At 45.0% G+C, this 15644-nt stretch overlaps 1 protein-coding gene across 1 annotated transcript in view; it reads left to right on the forward strand.

Annotated features, from left to right (window-relative positions):
* Positions 1 to 15349, forward strand: part of LPP (LIM domain containing preferred translocation partner in lipoma) — an 84518-nt gene extending 69169 nt beyond the window's left edge. Inside the window, exons 5-7 of the mRNA XM_087933723.1 lie at positions 12609 to 12787; positions 13696 to 13816; positions 14874 to 15349. Of these exons, the coding sequence (XP_087789849.1) occupies positions 12609 to 12787; positions 13696 to 13816; positions 14874 to 15002 (429 nt within the window). The 3' untranslated portion in view covers positions 15003 to 15349. The remainder of the gene's footprint in view (positions 1 to 12608; positions 12788 to 13695; positions 13817 to 14873) is intronic.
* Positions 15350 to 15644: the final 295 nt, after the last annotated feature.

Below are 15644 nucleotides of genomic sequence, written 5' to 3' on the forward strand. Positions count from 1 at the left end.
ACATTTTTACGTTTTTGTTCAAATTTTGCATTTCTTACATTTAACATGGATACATTTTATATTTTGCATTCACGTTTTACATTCGATGACTATTTATATATATTTTAAAATAAACTTTATTAGCCTTTTGTATATTTTAAAAATAAAACAAAAAGTAAATATGACATTAACAGTTTTGTGGCATTCATCTCATCCATTTCTGTCTTTTGTGCATATTTGCAAATATATACAATTCTGTGCGAATATATACATTTAATCTATAAGTTGCTTTTCTTTAATTCCTTCATTTTCTATCTGTCTTAATTCGACCCAATTATACCATTTTCCCCAAAATCTATAGTATTCAGACTCCTCTTTCTCTCGTATCATTAAAGTCAATTTTTCCATTTCAGTCGTTAAATGAGGAACACGGTTGTTAAGTGAATCTGGTCTCCTCGCTGAGTTTGCTCGTCGTAAAGTCGTAAGAGGGGAGCACGTGATCCCGGAGGGACGCTACAACCATCATAAATAGATGCCCGAATTTGGATCACGTGACCATGGTCACAAGCGGCAAAAGACTGGTTGCGGGTCACTTTTTTTCAGCAACATTGTAAGGTTGAACGGCCGCAGAGTGAATCGTTGTACCTCGAGGACTACCCGTGTTTCCCCCAAAATAAGACCCTGTCATGTATGTATGTATGTATGTATATATATATATATATATTTTATATATATATATTTTTATATATATATATTTGCCACCAAAAAAGGGCACCAGGTCTTATTTTCAGGGACATCATCCACTGACTAACCTCACTTGCGTGCATCGTCCTCCGGCCTCCTTTTCACTGTCAGAGGCCTTCAGGAACTTCTACCACGGCCGGCAAGGCTTCCCTGAAGGCCTCAGCATCCCATAATAGAGCTCTGGATCGATCCAGAGCTTTGTTCTCAGCTCCAGAGGCCTTCAGGAAATCCTTGCCAGCCTTGCCGGCTGCAGAAGAAATGGAGGAGGAGGAGGAGGAGGAGGAGGAGGAGGAGGACTGTGAGGTCCTTGGGGCTCTCTGAGCTGGGTGGTTTTCTTGCAGAGATTTCATGACCCAACTAGGTAACATCATCAGTACAAGAAGGGAAACAAGTTTGAGGAGGAAGGAAGGAAGGAAGGAAGGAAGGAAGGAAGGAAGGAAGGAAGGAAGGAAGGAAGGAAGGAATTAGGTAGAAGAAAACAGGAATGAGGGAGGAATTAGGGGGAAGAAAATGGAAGAAAAAGGAAGGAAGGAAGGAAGGAAGGAAGGAAGGAAGGAAGGAAGGAAGGAAGGAAGGAAGGAAGGAAGGAAGGAAGGAAACAGCTATAGAGTCCTTGATGCTCTCTGAAGTTGCTGGTTTTCTTGCAGACCTTTCATGACCCAACTAGTGAACCTTATCAGTGCTAAGGTAGAAGGGAAGGAACTTTGTAGAGACAAGGGCAGGAGGGGAAGGAATGTGGGGTCTTTGTTGCTCTCTGAACTGATGATGCACTGATGATGTTCCCTAGTTGGGTCGTGAAAGGTCTGCCAGAAACCCATCAAGCTCAGAAAGCACTAAGGACTCTATAGCTGTTTCCTTCCTTCCTTCCTTCCTTCCTTCCTTCCTTCCTTCCTTCCTTCCTTCCTCCCTCCCTCCCTCCCATTTCCCTTCTTGTACTGACGATGTTACCTAGTTGGGTCCTGAAAGGTCTGCCAGAAACCCACCCAGCTCAGGACCCCTCAGGTCAACCCTGAGCTACAAATATATTTATTGGCTTGAAGCAGCCTCTATTGCAAAGCTGGCATCGGACTAAATCCCGGGAGGAGGCAAACTCTTAATGGCACGCCTGTCGTTTTTTCCCCCCAAAAAAGAGGGAGAGATCGAGCATGGAAATGACACACCAGCCAGCCGGGGCTACTCTGTGCCACTTTGGCAAAAACAACAAGAACAACAACCCAAAAAAACAACCCCATATACACCTGTCTTTCCGCGCAAGGGCTGATTAGTCTTTCACCCAGGAGGGGAAAGAAATTGGAGCCTGAAAGGGAAAAATGCTCTGAAATGCGACCAATCTGTTTGCATTTCTCTCCCCGGCCTCCCGTAATTGCACACAGACGGCGTGGAGCACATAATACCCGGCCAGCGTAGTTCACGTCTGTCAATCCTGTTATTTTAATTCCGTCTTGAATAGCGGAGAAAGCAGATTGTGGGTTCGGCCGCGTGCGAGAGAAAGAGAGAGAGAGAGAGAGAAAGCGAGTCGCCTCGGCTTCTTGGTAAACATCCCTATTTGCCGTAACCGCTTCTTATCTCAAAAGCACCGAAAACCAGAGTCGGAAGGGACCCCAGAGGTCCTCTAGTCCAACCCCCTGCTCAGGCAGGAAACCCTAATCCCGTTCCAGACAAACGGTCGCCCAGTCTCTTCTTGAAAAAGCTGCAGTGTTGGAGCAGCCACAACTTCTGGAGGCCAGCAGTTCCACGGGTTATTTTCTGTATCTTGTACAGGATTTGAAGCTATACAGATGCAGATAGATAAACTCCACAAGACGTCCATAACAAAGTACGTTTATTGGTTCATCGGGTATCCTCGCAACTCACGTTTGTGACGAAGTTCTTCTTTAATGACCAACCCTTTGTACATCTGCCTTGCAGTAAAAGATGGTGATCTCCTAACCCATCTCGTAGCGATAGAAAGAAGCTGCCATGAGTTAAAGAATTCAGGCAAAAGAATTCAGGGTCAATTGAGTGACCAATCGAGATTACAGATGTGGTCACGTGTCATGGACTACATTTCCCAGGATACCTTTAACTACGTTTACCATGATGCCTTCCCTTAAGGGGACAGCTCATAATTCCTAAGTAACTATCCAATTCCCGTAGACTGGCTGGGACAGCACAGGTTATGTTAGTGTACTTTATTGTCATTGAACCTCGTCCAACGAAATCAAACACCATCTTCAGTGCACCTCATGGCCGTGACCATAAAAATAAACACAAACACACATCCTTCCCCTTATATGTCACTTTATATGCCCATAAAAATAAACGCAAACACACATCCTTCCCCTTATATGTCACTTTATATGTCCATAAAAATAAACACATCCTTCCCCTTATATGTCACTTTATATGTCCTGACTGTTAGGAAATTTCTCCTTATTTCCTCTGATTACAGAATATATATGCAGATTAACAGAGTTGGGAGGGAACCTTCTAGATCATCTAGTCCAGCCCCCTGCCCAAGCAGGAGACCCTACACCATTTCTGACAGAGGGCAGTCCAGTCTCTTCTTGAAAGCTTCCAGGGATGAAGCTCCCACAACTTCTGAAGGCAACTTCTGTTCCATCGGTCGATTGTTCTCACTGTCAGAAAGTTTCTCTTTAGTTCTAGATTGAATCTTTCCTTGTTCAGTTTCCATCCATGATTCCTTGTCTGGCCTTGGGAAATAGCTTGATCCCTTCCTCCTCTCTGGGGCAGCCTCTCAAATATTGGAAGATGCTCTCCTGTCTCCCCTGGTCCTTTTGTTCATTAAAATCAGATTAAAGTCAGATTAACAGAGTTGGAAGGGACCTTGTAGATCATCTAGTCCAACCCCCCTCCCTCAAATATTGGAAGGCTGCTCTCCTGTCTCCCCTGGTCCTTCTCTTCCCTAGAGTAGCCAGGCCCAGTTCCTGCAACTGTTCATCGTATGTTTTAGTCTCCAGTCTCCTCATCATCCTGGTTGCTCTTCTCTGCACTTTTTCCAGAGTCTCAGTCTCTTTTTTGATATTGAAAGTACCAAGAACCCCACCGTTCAATCCTAATTATCCTGCATCAGCCAAAAAAGAGGGCTGTGAAAATATGACCCCTCACATCCCGGACATAAACTGTTTCAAATCCTTCCCTCAAAACGAGGCTATAGAGCCCTGCACACCAAAACAACTAGATACAAGGGGAGTTTTTCTCCCCGATTGCCATTCCTCTGCCAAACAAATAATTCCCTCCACACTGTCCAACTATTTATAAAGTCTGTACTACTATCACTATTAATCTCCTTATCACTCCTTATCACCCATCTCCTCCCACTTGTAACGGTATGACTGTAACTTTGTCGCTTGTATCCTTACAATTCATATTAATTACATATCTATCTTACATACTCAGTTTCTTATCATATCATTACATGTTCCCTTTTCTATAAATTTTCACAAATATTCTTATGTTGTTCACATTTGTTTTATCTATTTTTGATTCATATCTTAACTTATTCTGTTTTTCTTTAATTATACTCTTAACTTCTTTATATAATATCTGGAAATTCTTCTTTCTTTCTTTTTTTTAAATATAGTTTATTAGTTTGTACAATTAAAACCAACCAACAATACGTACACAAATAAACGAAAGAAAAGAAAAGAAGAAAGAAAAGAAAAGAAAGGAAAATTTAGAGAAAAAAGAGAAGATAAAGGAAAGTTAAAAGCATTCTTAATAAGGAAATTCTTATTTCTTAATCTATATTCATCATACTTTTATCTGTCAGATTTGCAATTTCATCACATATTATTATTTCATTATTCAGTAATTCCATCTTAGTTTTAATAATGTCAGAGGCCTTCAGGAACTTCTACCGCGGCCAGCAAGGCTTCCCTGAAGGCCTCTGCATCCCATAATAGAGCTCTGGATCGATCCTGAGCTTTGTTCTCAGCTCCAGAGGCCTTCAGGAAAGCCTGGCCAGCCTTGCCCGCTGCAGAAGAAATGGGCCGGCCAGGCAGGTGTCAGGATGTGTGAGGCCTGGCTACACCTGTCCTAAGGTAAGTAGTAGGACAGCTCCACCCCCCTATTCCCACCCTAGCTTAATTTTTACCGGTCCACTCTGGAGTGGGCGGGATCTCAATTAGGGCTTATTTTGGGGGTAGGGCTTATATTGGGCGCACGTGTCAAAATCAAGCTAGGACTTACTTTCAGGGTTGTTCGTATTTTCGGGGAAACGGAGTAATTGTTTTGGTGTGCAATGCCCTATAGCAGTGGTGCCCTAACCTTTGGGGGCTCCTGTGCCAAAAATTGTGCGCACGCTCATGCTCGCACGCCAGCACCCAGAAGGCAATGCGTGCCCCCCCATGCCCCCTACGCATGTGCACGCATTACCTGCCCACCGCCGCCTTACCTGCCCTGCGCCTCCCAGCTGATTTTCAGCCCCTTTGAGGCCTTTTTCGGCCTCCCAGAGACTTCAGGAAGGCTTCTGCAGGCTTCCACAAGCTTTGTCGGCTGAAAACGAGCCCCGTTTCATCACTTCCGGTATTTTCAGAAAAACGGGAATGACAAAACGGGCCTAGTTTTCGGCCTGCACAGCCTGCAGAAGCCTTCCCGAAGCCTCGGGGAGGCCGAAAAAGGCCTCAAACCGGCCGACAATCATCTGGGAGGCGTACACATGCGCGGCGAGGGAAGTTTGCCTGCAGCTTGCGTGCCGACACTAATGGCTCGGTGCGCTGCCTGCGGCACGTGTGCCATAGGTTCGCCATCACATCCCTATAGTGTCGTTGTGAGAAGTTGAAAGAGTTGATGTCCAGGATGTGAGGCGGGGGTCCTACAGATATTTTCTCAGGCCTCTTCCTGGCTCCTGCAGCCGTTGTTCTTTCCCGCAGTCGTTGTGCATGACCTCCCATACTATAAAAAAAATGGTGTTGAGACCATTTTGGAAAAATGTTCAGAGAAGAGCAACTAAGGTGATCAAAGGCCTGGCGGGCGAAACCGTACATAGAACGACTGCAGGATCCTGGTTTGGCTAGTCTGGAGAAAAGAAGACTTAGGAGTGACAGGATAGCGGTGTTCCAGTATTTGAGGAGCTGCCCCGAAGAAGAGGAAGGGGTCAAACTATTCTGTAAAGGACCTGAAAGCAGGACAGAAAGGCAAAGGACGGAAACTAATCAAGGAGAGAAGCAACCTGGAATTAAATTTCCGAACGGTTAGGACTATTAACCCGTGGAACGACTTGCCACCAGAAGTTGTGAATGCTCCATCACTGGAAGTTCTTAAGAAGAGTTTGGATAACCATTTGTCTCAAATGGTCTAGGTTCTCCTGCTTGAGCAGGGGGCTGGACTAGAAGACCTCCGAGGTCCCTTCCAACTCTGTTCTATTGTATTCTATTGCTTTATTTCTATTCTGTTCTGTTCTATTCCAATATTCTGTTCTAATATTCTATTCTAATTTCCCAATATTATTCTGTTCTATTCTATTCTCTATTCTGTTCTAGTCTATTTTAATCGATTCCATTCCGTTCCTCTTCAAACCAGGACGAAGGGACGCAGCACCTCCCATCTGGCTGCCAAGCCGTGCCGTTTTCTTAAGTCTACTTCATGCTTGGCTGCAAGGAGGCCCAAATATATTTTCCTGCCGGTGCTTCTGTTTTCCCCATTGGTCACCCAGTGTGGAGGTGGGAGCCTACAAAAAGAGTCAGCCATCAGGTGCCCAGAGGTGGTTTTTAAAGTCGTTGGCAAACCGTAGCTCTCTCGCTTTCTCTCTCCCTCTGTCTCCCTCCCTCTCTCTCTTTCTCCCTCCCTCCTCTCTCTCCTCTCCTTCTTCTCTCTCCCTTCCACCTCTCTCCTCTCCCTCCCTCTCCCTCCCTCTCCCCTCCTTCCACCCTTTTTCTCTCTCTCTCTCTCTCTCTTTCCTCTCTCTCCTCCCTCCCTCCTCCCTCTCTCTTTCTCTCTCTGTCTCCCTTTTCCCTCCTCTTTCTCTCCCCTTCTCCCTCTCTTTCTCTCTCTCCCTCCCTCTCCCTTCTCTCCCCTTCCTCCCTCTCTCTTCTTCTCTCTCTTTCTCTCTCTTTCCTCTCCCCTCTCCTCCCCCTCTCTTTCTTTCCCTCCCTCCCTTCCCCCTCTCTCTTTCTCTTTTACTCTCTCTCCCTCCCACCCTCTCCTCTCTCTCTTTCTCTCCCTCTTTTTCTCTCTGTCTCTTTCACTCTTTTCTCTCTCCCCTCTCTCTTTCTCCCTCCCTCCCCTCTCTCTTTCTTTCCCTCCCTCCCTTCCCCCTCTCTTTCTCCTTCCTCTCCCCTCTCTTCTCCTCCTTCCCTCTCTCTTCCCCCCCTCTCCCTCCCTTCCCCTCTCTCTCTTTTTCTTCTCTCCCCTCTCCCCTCTCTCCCTCCCACCCTCTCCTCTCTCTCTCTTTCTCTCTCCTCTCTCTCCCTCTCTTTTTTCTCTCTCTGTCTCTCTCCTCCCCTCTCTCTTTCTCCTTCTCCTTTCCTCTCTCTCTCCCCTTCTCTCTCTTTCTCCCTCTCTCTCTCCCTCCCCCTCTCTTTCTTTCCCTTCCTCCCTTCCCCTCTCTCTCTTTCTCCCTTCCCCCCTCTCTCTTTCTCTCCCTTTTTCTCTCTCTCCCTCCCCCCTCTTTCCTCTCTCTTTCTCTCTCAGATGTTTCCCGTCTGCGGGGCTTGAGTCATCCTCCCGAAACAGCTCCACCAATTTATCCAACCACAGCAAACTTTTATTAGCAGAGTCTTCTGGGGCAAGTAAAGAAAACAGAAGCTGAACAGATTTCCCAACACAGAGGAAAACACCAGCGCTTGACTGAATCCCGGAGTTGGAAGTCCAACCCTCTGCCCAAGATCACAGAATCACGGAAGGGACCCCCGGAGGTCTTCTAGTCCAATTCCTACTCAAACAGGAGACCTGACCCCTTTTCGGCCAAATGGGCTGCCCGATCGCTTCTCCTGGTCCTTAAGGGAAGTTCAAAGTGACAACCACACTTTAAAAACAGAGCGACGTGGGGCTGTTTTTCACACTTACGACCGTTGCAGCATCCCCCGTGGCCACGTGATCCGAATTCAGACCCTCGGCCCCTGACTCGTATTTATGACGGTCGCAGCGTCTCCTGGGGGGTCACGTGATTCGCTTTGGCGACCGTCTGACAAGCAGGAAGCCAGATTCGCTTAACCGATTCAGTTAACAACGGCAGGGATTCACAATGGGATTCGCAAGCAAGGCCGTCACACAAGGCGAAGCCCACTTAACCAATGCCTTGCTCTGTGACCTAAATTTAGATGGCCCTTTTGCGGTCATCCTTTTGAGGATGACCTAACCCAAGGGTCTCCAAACTTGGCAAGTTTAAGACATGCGGACTTCAACTCCCAGAATTCCTGAGCTAACATGACCGGAGGAGGAATTCTGGGAGTGGAAGTCCACAAGTCTTAAAGCTGTCGACTTTGAAGACTCCTAAATCTATCACCTATCACCTATCTATCATATCTATCTATCTAGTCAGTCTGTCTGTCTATCTATCTCTCTAGTCTGTCATCTCTATCTAGTCTGTCTGTTTGTCTGTCTGTCTGTCTATCTATATCTATCTAGTCTATCTATCTAGTCTGTCTGTCTATCTATCTAGTCTGTCTGTCATCTCTATCTAGTCTGTCTGTCTATCTAGTCTGTCATCTCTATCTAGTCTGTCTGTCTGTCTATCTATATCTATCTAGTCAGTCAGTCTGTCTATCTATCTAGTCTGTCTGTCATCTCTATCTAGTCTGTCTGTCTGTCTTTCTATGTCTATCTATCTAGTCAGTCGGTCTGTCTATCTATCTAGTCTGCCTGTCATCTCTATCTAGTCTGTTTGTCTGTCTGTCTATCTATATCTATCTATCTAGTCTATCTATCAAGGGTCTCCATGCAGTGTTCTTCATTCTGGCAGTTTAAAGACTCAGGACTTCAACTCCCAGAATTCCTGAGCTAACATGACTGGAGGAGGAGGAATTCTGGGAGTTGAAGTCCACAGGTCTTTAAACTTGCCAAGTTTGAAGACTCCTAAATCTATCACCTATCACCTATCTATCATATCTATCTATCTAGTCAGTCTGTCTGTCTGTCTGTCTGTCTATCTATCTATCTAGTCTGTCTGTCATCTCTATCTAGTCTGTCTGTCTCTGTCTGTCTGTCTATATCTGTCTATCTAGTCTATCTAGTCTGTCTGTCTGTCTGTCTATCTATCTAATCTGTCTATCTAATCCAAGGGTCTTCAAAGTCGACAGCTTTAAGACTTGTGGACTTCCACTCCCAGAATTCCTGAGCTAACATGACCAGAGGAGGAATTCTGGGAGTGGAAGTCCACAAGTCTTAAAGCTGTCGACTTTGAAGACCCATGACCTATAACAACAACAACCACCACCACAATTTGCTCTCAAATAAGTTTTTTTTTTCCAATATAAACATACATTGCATTAACTGGGTCAAGTCTTTTTTAAGCAAAAACAATAATAATGCAAATAGGTACATATAGTTCTTTTTTTAATTTTAAAAAACTATTGAAAATTAACATTAAAATACAAACATCTTTAAAAGCAAAGTATGTTGATACATTTCACCATCGTTGTTTTTTTTTTCTTTGACAGTACAAAGTCTTGGTTCTATTTATACATTCCAAATATCCATCCATTTCAACAGGTTCTCATTAGACAAAGTATATTTTTCCTCTTTTTAACCTATATCTTTCGTATTTTGCTGTCTATCCATTGGTACCAATTATTTCGAATTGAATAGTGGCAGCTTGAAGACTGGTGGACTCCAACTCCCAGAATTCCTCCTCCTCCAGTTATGTTAGCTCAGGAATTCCGGGAGTTGGAAGTCCACAAGTCTTTAAACTGGCTAAGTTTGGAGACCCTTGGATTAGGTCATCCTCAAAAGGATGACCTCAAAGGGGCGTCCAAATTTAGGTGGCCTCTTAGAGCTGAGGGATTGCAGAGAAAGGGATTGCAAGAGAGTAAGCCGATCCCAATGGGGATCCCCGTCAAAAAGGATGAATTTGGGTCAGGGAATTCTGGGACTTGAAGTCCACAAGTCTTAGATCCCTAATCTTCCGACTTCCCCAACTTCAACAGGGCTAATCTCTTTTCTAATCCATTTCTCACTGCCCCATTAATTCACTTCAACATAAATAACATTGCTTAGCCCCTTGTATTTATACTCCCTAAATACCATGAATTTCATATTTTCTAAGAATTATTCATACTTCCACCATAACTTCAACGTTCCAAATGTGGACTATTGAACAACGCCAATTTGCACTGAGCAGGATGAATGAACTTGGTCGCTGGTTTTCGTGGTCGTCCGTTGAGCCTGCGGGAATCAAAGGTTGTGGTTGTCCTTTGTGATAGTTGTGTGGTTTCCCCTGGGATGCATGGGGGGTGTGGGGGGACACGCCAGGATGCCAAGATATCAATCCATGCGTATCGCGCCCCATGCCGACTTGAACGGTGTCGCCGGCTGTGATTTGACATCTTAACTGCTGGAGATGCTGGGCTGGGAAATTTTCTTTCTTTACTTGATTGTCCTTGCGCCTCCTACATCGAAATCAAATGCCATCTTCAGTGTACATCTATCTTCTATATATATAAAAGCAAAATACCCCTCACGCATCATCACAAAATCTCCCGAACCGTAAAGTCTACAAACGTGCAATCTGGCATGTAGGTTCCTCTTGGCTTCTAGGGGCTCACTAAGAAAGGATTTTTCAAAATGACCATCAGAGCATTATTATTATTATTATTATTATTATTATTATTATTATTATTATTATTATTATGCTCTGATGCTAAGGAGTTCTACTCCCCCTCCCCACCTGAAAAGAAATCTTTTCCAAATGCAAAACGCAAGCAGAGGAGTTTCAGTTTCACAGCAGCACCAAGCAGCTTTAGTACAGAACAGTTGAGCTAAGCCACGCCCAGGCTCCTTGCTGTCTCCTTCTTGCTCACGCAGCAAATACTCTTTCAGTTTCCAAACAGCCCTCAACTCTCTCACACACTGACAGGATGCTAGCAATACTGATGGATGCTGGTAGGCAGAGGCAGAATTTTTTTTTTCCTTATTTACTCCCCCAAAACTAAGCCCAGCCACATAGTTTCGTAGGAAACACGGGTATTGAGCTAGTTATACATCAATAAATAAAATAAAACACAAATACACGTCCTTTGCATTCTATGCAATTGAACTGCAAAATCCCTGATATTGCATTAATATTGCACCATACAGTAGAATTCAATATAGTTATATTGCTCTGGGAAATAACCAGGATGCCTTCTTTTCTCCTCTCTGGGGTTTTTTTTATTTTTCCTCTAGTCCAGAGAACCAGATTTCCCTCCATCCCAGGGTCCTTTCCTCGGCTCGGGATGCTGGAGTTTGTAGTCCCCGGCCCCTCTGGAAGAACACGCCTTGCAGAACCATGCTGTTCTATCCTAGACCTTCCCAAGATCCCGAAGCCGACTCCTTGTCCCGATAAAACCCCTTTTTATTTAGGTTAAAGGGAATTCCTCTCCAGCAAAGTCCCGGCCAACAGCCTTTGAAGAGATTTCACAACCGCAGACCTTGATCAGGCTGGGAGAGTTGCCAGGCTGATGGCTTCCAAACGCCATGCGGTAGCAGCAATTACTTGGCAAGAATGTCGGAACAGATCTTCATTCTAATGAAGAGATGGATGGATGGATAGATGGATAGATAGATAGATAGACAGATAGATAGATAGATAGATAGATAGATGGGTGGATGATAGTTAGAGAGATAATAGGTACATAATGATGATAGATTACAGATATAGATGATAGATGACAGAGATATGGATAGAGATAGATAGATAGATAGATAGATAGATAGATAGATAGTAGGTAGATATAGATGAAAGGCATAGATGAAAGATTATAAATAGATAGATGATATAGATAGATAATAGATAGACAGACTAGATAGATAGATAGATAGATAGATAGATAGATAGATAGATAGATAGATAGATAGATAGTAGGTAGATATAGATGAAAGGCATAGATAAAAGATTATAAATAGATAGATGATATAGATAGATAATAGATAGACAGACTAGATAGATAGATAGATAGATAGATAGATAGATAGATAGATAGATAGATAGATAGAAAAATAGATGGGTGGATGATAGTTAGAGAGATGATAGGTACATAATGATGATAGACTACAGATATAGATGATAGATGACAGATAGATAGATAGATAGATAGATAGATAGATAGATAGATAGATAGACAGATGATAGATGACAGATAGATGATAGATAGAAAGATAGATAGAAAAATAGATGGGTGGATGATAGTTAGAGAGATGATAGGTACATAATGATGATAGACTACAGATATAGATGATAGACGACAGATAGATAGATAGATAGATAGATAGATAGATAGATAGATAGATAGATATAATAGATAAATAAATGGTAGATAGATATAGATGAACGACAGATGAAATAGATTATAAATAGGTGGTATAGATAGATCATAGACAGATAAATACAGACAGACAAGATAGATACATAGATAATAGAGAGATAGATAGATAAATGGTAGATAGATATAGATGAAAGACAGATGAAATAGATTATAAATAGATAATTAGATGATATAGATAGATAATAGATAGATAGACACAGACAAACGAGAGAGAGGAGAAAGGGAGGGAGGGAGGGAGGGAGAGGAAGAGAGGTTTCTATCCCAGCCATCTCAGCCAAACTCAGCAGTTCACAATTCAAACCTTTAAAAAAAAAAAACAATGAAAACAGTAAAAGGCATTTATAACAATTTTTTTTTTAAAAAAAAAGAAACAACCCACCTCTTTGTCGCTGACCGGTTCCACTCCGTCTCTCCTTCCCTCAGAACACCCTGGAGCCGTGCAGTGTCTGTGCCAAGCCCATCATGGAGCGCATCCTGCGGGCCACCGGGAAAGCGTACCACCCTCACTGCTTCACCTGCGTGATTTGCAACCGGAGCCTGGATGGCATCCCCTTCACTGTGGATGCCGGAGGCAACATTCATTGCATTGAGGATTTCCACAGGTGTGTGTGCATGTGTGTGTGTGTGTGTGTGTGTGTTTGCAGAGGGTCTGGAGGGCTGGAGAAACGATGGGGGTGGGGTGTACATGAAAATAAACGTGGGTTCCACTCATAAAGCGTTCCTAGGCCTGTTTTAGGAGTTGCCATTTAAAAAATAAATAAAACAGGAGAGGAAGGAAATCTGGAAGTGCAGCGCAGCAGTTTGAAAGCGGGAGTCCATTCCAACTCTTCTCTTTAAAAGGTTGTAACTAAACTTACCGGAGCTTTTGCCTGCGAATATATTTAATTGGAGGATGTGAATGATGACACCCAGCTTGGTGAACGGGGCTCAGTTGGAGAATCTGGTTTATGAGACAATCCAGCGGGGAAACAGGATCCAGGGGGACCGCAAATAACGGAGGCCAGAGTTGGCTTGCTGTCAGGATTCCAGCAATCCCCCTAATGAAATCAGGATTCTCGAGCCAAACTTCAAAAAACTTCCGAAGGATTTATTAGAGGCTTCATCCAGGGCAGGGCCGGTATGTCGCCTCTAATGAATCCTTTGAAGTTTTTTGAAGTTTGGCTCTGAGATGATTTCATTAGGGCGATTGCTGGAATCCTGACAGCGAGTTGAGTGTTCACACAACACGATGGACCCAGGTTAGCAGAACCCGAGGCCTGCGTTCCTTGTGTAAAAATCTTGACCGCCTGGCAAAGATTCTCTCGTCTTACTCTTATGCCAAAGAGCATCAAGACAAAGAAATCTTGAGTTTCTTTCTCGCCTCGCCTCTCCTAGTCTGTTTCTCCCCTACAGGCGTTGCTCACGGAACAAATATCTCACTGAGCCACAAAAAAATGGAGTGGCTCCGTTGTGACCATAAGTCAAGGACCACTCGCTGTTTACTCTTACCTTTTCTCGCCCCCCACCCCAGGAAATTTGCCCCGCGATGCTCCGTCTGCAAGGAACCCATCATGCCCGCCCAGGGCCAGGAGGAAACTGTCCGGATCGTGGCCCTGGACCGCGACTTCCATGTCCTGTGCTACCGGTGTGAGGTGGGTGCCTCTGGTCTCTCTTTCCCCCCCTCTCTGTTGGCTCTCACGGGAGGGAGGAGGGGAAGGAAGGAGAGAAAGAAAGGAGGGAGGGAGAAGAAAGAACGAGGGAGGGAGGGAGACAGAAAGAAAGAAAGAGAAAGAGAGGGAGGGAGAAAGAACGAGGGAGAAAGAAAGAAAGAGAAAGGAAGAGAAAGGGAGGAAAGAAAGAAGGGATGGAAAGATAGGAAAGGAGGGGGAGGAGAGGAAGGCAGGGAGGAGGGAGGGAAGGAAGAAAGAAAGGGAGGAAGGAAGGAAGAAGAAGGAGAGCAAGGATAAGGAAGGAAGGAAGGAAGGAAGGAAGGAGAGGAAGGATAAGGAAGGAAGGAAGAAATTCAGAGAAGGAAGGAAGGATAAGCAGAGAAGGAAGGAAGGATAAGGGAGGGAGGAGGATAAAGGAAGGAAGGAAAGGGAAAAGAAAGAAAGAAAGAAGAAAGGAAGGGAGAGGAAGGAAGGAAGGAAGGAAGGAAGGGAAGGAAGAGAAGGAAAGATAGGAAAGAAGGGGGAGGAGAGGAAGGCAGGAGGGAGGGAGGAAGAATGGAAGGAAGGAAGGAAGGAAGAAGGAGAGCAAGGATAAGGAAGGAAGGAAGAAAGAAAGATGAATTCAGAGAAGGAAGGAAGGATAAGCAGTGTGAGGATAAAGGAGGGAGGGAGGAAGGAAAGGAAGGAAGGAAGGAAGGAAGGAAGGAAGGGAGAGTGGAAGGGAAGGAGGAAAGGAAGAAGGAGTCATTCCCTTGAGGAGGACCTCTAGAAATATGCCGTGTGTCCTTGTTTGTGTGTAGTGTGTGTGTGTGTGTGTGTGTGTGTGTGTGGAGAGAGAGAGAGAGAGAGAGAGAGAGAGAGACTAGATGGAGAATCAGGTGGCAACTCCAAGAAAGGGGGCCGCTTAAAATGCCAGATTCCCCCCCGAGCCATGCCTGGTGGGGACTGATCCTGGGCCAAGCCAAAGGACCCCTTAGCCCATCCTCCTCGCCTCCTGTCCGGCCTCGAACAGCCCCCGTTTCCCGTCTCTTCCCCCCAGGACTGCGGAGGCCTCCTGTCCGAAGGCGACAACCAAGGCTGCTACCCGTTGGATGGACACATCCTGTGCAAAGGCTGCAACTCCGCCCGCATCCAGGCGCTGACCGCCAAGGCCAGCACTGACCTCTGAAGGGGCCGCCGGAGGGATCCGGGATCTGGCTTCCCAGGACAAACCCCCACCCCCAACAGATTATGCCACCTTTTCTGCACACACACAAACACACACACACACCCCAGCTGTCTAGAGTACAGGGGTCTCCAACCTTGGCAACTTTTAAGACTTGTGGGACTTCAACTTCCAGAATTCCCTGAACCCGAAGCCATTCTTTTCGATGGGTATCCCCATTGGGATTGGCTTACTCTCCTGTAATCCCTTTCTCTGCAATCTCTTTTTGATGGGTGTCCCCGTTGGGATCGGCTTACTCTCTTGTAATCCCTTTCTCTGCAATCTCTTTTCGATGTGGATCCCGTTGGGATTGGCCTCTCCTGTAACCTTTCTCTCCAATCTCTTTTCAATTGGGATGGCTTACTCTCCTGTAATCCCTTTCTCTGCAATCTCTTTTTGATGTGGATCCCCGTTTGGGATTGGCTTACTCTCTTGTAATCCCTTTCTCTGCAATATCTTTTCGATGTGGATCCCCGTTGGGATTGGCTTACTCTCTTGTAATCCCTTTCTCTGCAATCTCTTTTCGATGTGTATCCCCATTGGGATCGGCTTACTCTCCTGTAATCCCTTTCTCTGCAATCTCTTTTCGATGTGGATCCCATTGGG

The sequence above is a fragment of the Pseudonaja textilis genome, chromosome 4 (genome assembly GCF_049901715.1).
Source record: "Pseudonaja textilis isolate UNSWEBS1 chromosome 4, rPseTex1.2, whole genome shotgun sequence".
Classification (NCBI taxonomy): Eukaryota; Metazoa; Chordata; class Lepidosauria; order Squamata; family Elapidae; genus Pseudonaja; species Pseudonaja textilis.